This window comes from Crocuta crocuta, unplaced genomic scaffold (genome assembly GCF_008692635.1).
Source record: "Crocuta crocuta isolate KB4526 unplaced genomic scaffold, BGI_CrCroc_1.0 scaffold143, whole genome shotgun sequence".
Taxonomy (NCBI): domain Eukaryota; kingdom Metazoa; phylum Chordata; class Mammalia; order Carnivora; family Hyaenidae; genus Crocuta; species Crocuta crocuta.
In genome coordinates, this window is record NW_027529175.1 from 531,092 (window position 1) to 533,411 (window position 2,320).

Here is a 2,320-nt window from a genome sequence, read left to right on the forward strand (position 1 = left end):
TCCCACAGCCCCCCAGTCCCCCCCAGCTCCCTGCAGCCCTGCAGACCCCCCCAGCTCCCCGCAGACCCCAGTCTCTCCCAGCTCCCCGCAGCCCCAGTCTCCGGCAGCTGCTTCAGAGGGGCCTGGCTGAGTGTTTTCCTCAGTGTTTTTGGCCAGACTAGTATATCGAGTCCAGGAAGAACCAGGTGGGTAACTGACAATAAAAGATAGGACTCTCGGGTCTGATACAACCATGATAAAAGATCAAGAGCCAAATAATACAGCGAGGTGAGTTAGGAATTCTACCAGAACCCCGGGAGATTCATGCTGAGCTCCTAGGAGCTGTGGTGAAAATGGAAACAGGTCGCACAAAGCTCTCATTAAGCGGAAGGAAAGCCACCAAATTATCGCGCTGTTTTTCTAGAGCTGAATTTGAGAGGTGTTTATCCCACAGGCCTTCACAGAAGATGTGGAACAACAGAAGGCCCCATGTCCTCAGTGTCCCTTTTGTAAAATGTCCTGAAATATGTCTTCGGCCCTACCTTCAGCATCCTGTGTATGTGCTTTGGGCTTCTGGCCGGGCTGTGGGCACGAGGCCGGGACTAAGTCCACCTGTTCATTGTTCAGGTTCACCTTCCCCTCCAGTCCCCTTGGAGGGTGATGGGAATCTGGCTCCCCGGCACTGGCTGGAGAGGAGGGCTGAGAGGGACCCCCAAGACCCTGGGCCCACCCCAAGCACTTTTCTGGAAGGCCTGGCATGGACCGCCTTCTAGAAGCTGGGGGTGGAGTGACTTTTCCAAGGACTCTCCCTAAAGCCCAATGGCCTTGATGGTTGAGGTGCCAAGACCCCAGACCCCAGACTTCCAGGCCCAGAAGTCAGGGCACAGGACCCAAGAGCCATTCTGATTGAATGAAACCCCATCCCCTTTAGTTAGCCATTCATTTGTGTATTCCTTAAATAATAAGATGATCTAGAATAGGAACCCCTCCTCCCCACTACTGGGAGCACTCAAGCTGTCTAGGCACCTTGGCTCGGTCCCGAACTCTGCCTCAGCCCTCCTTTCTCCTCCCCCTCTCCTTCCCCCTCCCCCTCCCCGTCCCCAACAGAGCAGACCAGACAGGCGCAGCAGCGTTCTGTCTGCTCTGCCCATCCAGTGCCCACGCTGCCCACGCTGCCTGTCCTTCCAGAGGGGCCCCCAGGTTTGGCTGGACCCCGGGGGTGTCTGGACCCTCGGAGGGCGGCTGATCATAGCAGGCATCTGCTGTGCGCCTGGTGCTGGGCTGGAGCCCCAGAGCTGCCTCTTGTTCTTACAGCCTTCTCTCTAGCCCTTGAAGTAGGCCTATGGTCCCTGTTTCACAGAGGAAGCAAAGCAGGGGTCCTTGAGCCTGGGTCCATTGGCTTCAAAAGCTTGCCTTTGCCCAGTGCCCAGGAATCACAGGGGCTGGCTCAGTATTTCTTTCTGGCCTTCGCCACGGGGACACCTACTCTCAGAGAGGGAGACTTACTCACCGTTTCACAGTCAGTTTGTTAGGAAGCCCTCTGCCTGTCGGCCTCGAACCCAGCCTCCCGGGACCCACCAGCCTGAGCCCTCTCTCCAGCCTCCTCTCCTCCTTCCCCAGCCGCACCCCCGAGTCCCTTCTCCCCGGACGCCTCCAGCCCGCTCCTGCCCATGCCTGCGGAGTTCTTCCACCCTGCTGTGTCTGCCAGCCAGAAGGGCCAGGACAAGGTGGCTGGCGCTGGGACCCTCCCCAAGATCGCCCTGCAGGGCTCCTGGGCATCCTTGAGGTCACCGAGTGTCAACTGCACCCTCCTCCGGCAGGTACGGGCACCTCCCTCGCTCCTGGGGCTCCCAGAGCTCTCCTGCCAGGGAACGTCTGAGTGTGACCTTGACGTTCAGATGGAGATGGAGGGGCAGATCTGGGGGATGGGAGGTCTGGCCTGTACAGTATTAGCCAGGGCCACCCCCTGGGCAGGTAGAGGGCACAGAGCAGAAAGGCTGTGTGGGTACCAGGGCTCAGGGAGAAGCAGGAGCTGCCCCGGCTGGCACAGCACGCTGGCAGCAGAGCTGGGCCCGCTGCTGACCCCAGCTGTGTGCCAGGCTCTGGGCTAGGCTGGGAGGCTGCAGCAGGCAACAGGATACGAAGCCCCTGTCCCGCGGCTCCCGGTGTACCGCTCAGTGCATGTTGCAGGGGCCCGAGAGGGGAGACGGTAAGCCAAAATAAATGCATAAAAAGCAGCCGATTTGAGAGTGATACATGCTAGAGAATGTTGCATCGGAAGGGGCTCTGCGGGGGCAGGGGGAGCATTTCAAGGCTCTAGGGAGGCAGTGAGGGGTGAGCG

At 59.4% G+C, this 2,320-nt stretch overlaps 1 protein-coding gene across 1 annotated transcript in view; it reads left to right on the forward strand.

Annotated features, from left to right (window-relative positions):
• The window catches only part of CACNA1I (calcium voltage-gated channel subunit alpha1 I), an 81,977-nt gene extending 79,794 nt beyond the window's left edge, over positions 1-2,183 (forward strand). The window contains exons 34-35 of the mRNA XM_077757882.1: positions 1,600-1,799; positions 2,079-2,183. Coding sequence (XP_077614008.1) covers positions 1,600-1,799; positions 2,079-2,090 — 212 coding nt within the window. The 3' untranslated portion in view covers positions 2,091-2,183. The remainder of the gene's footprint in view (positions 1-1,599; positions 1,800-2,078) is intronic.
• Positions 2,184-2,320: the final 137 nt, after the last annotated feature.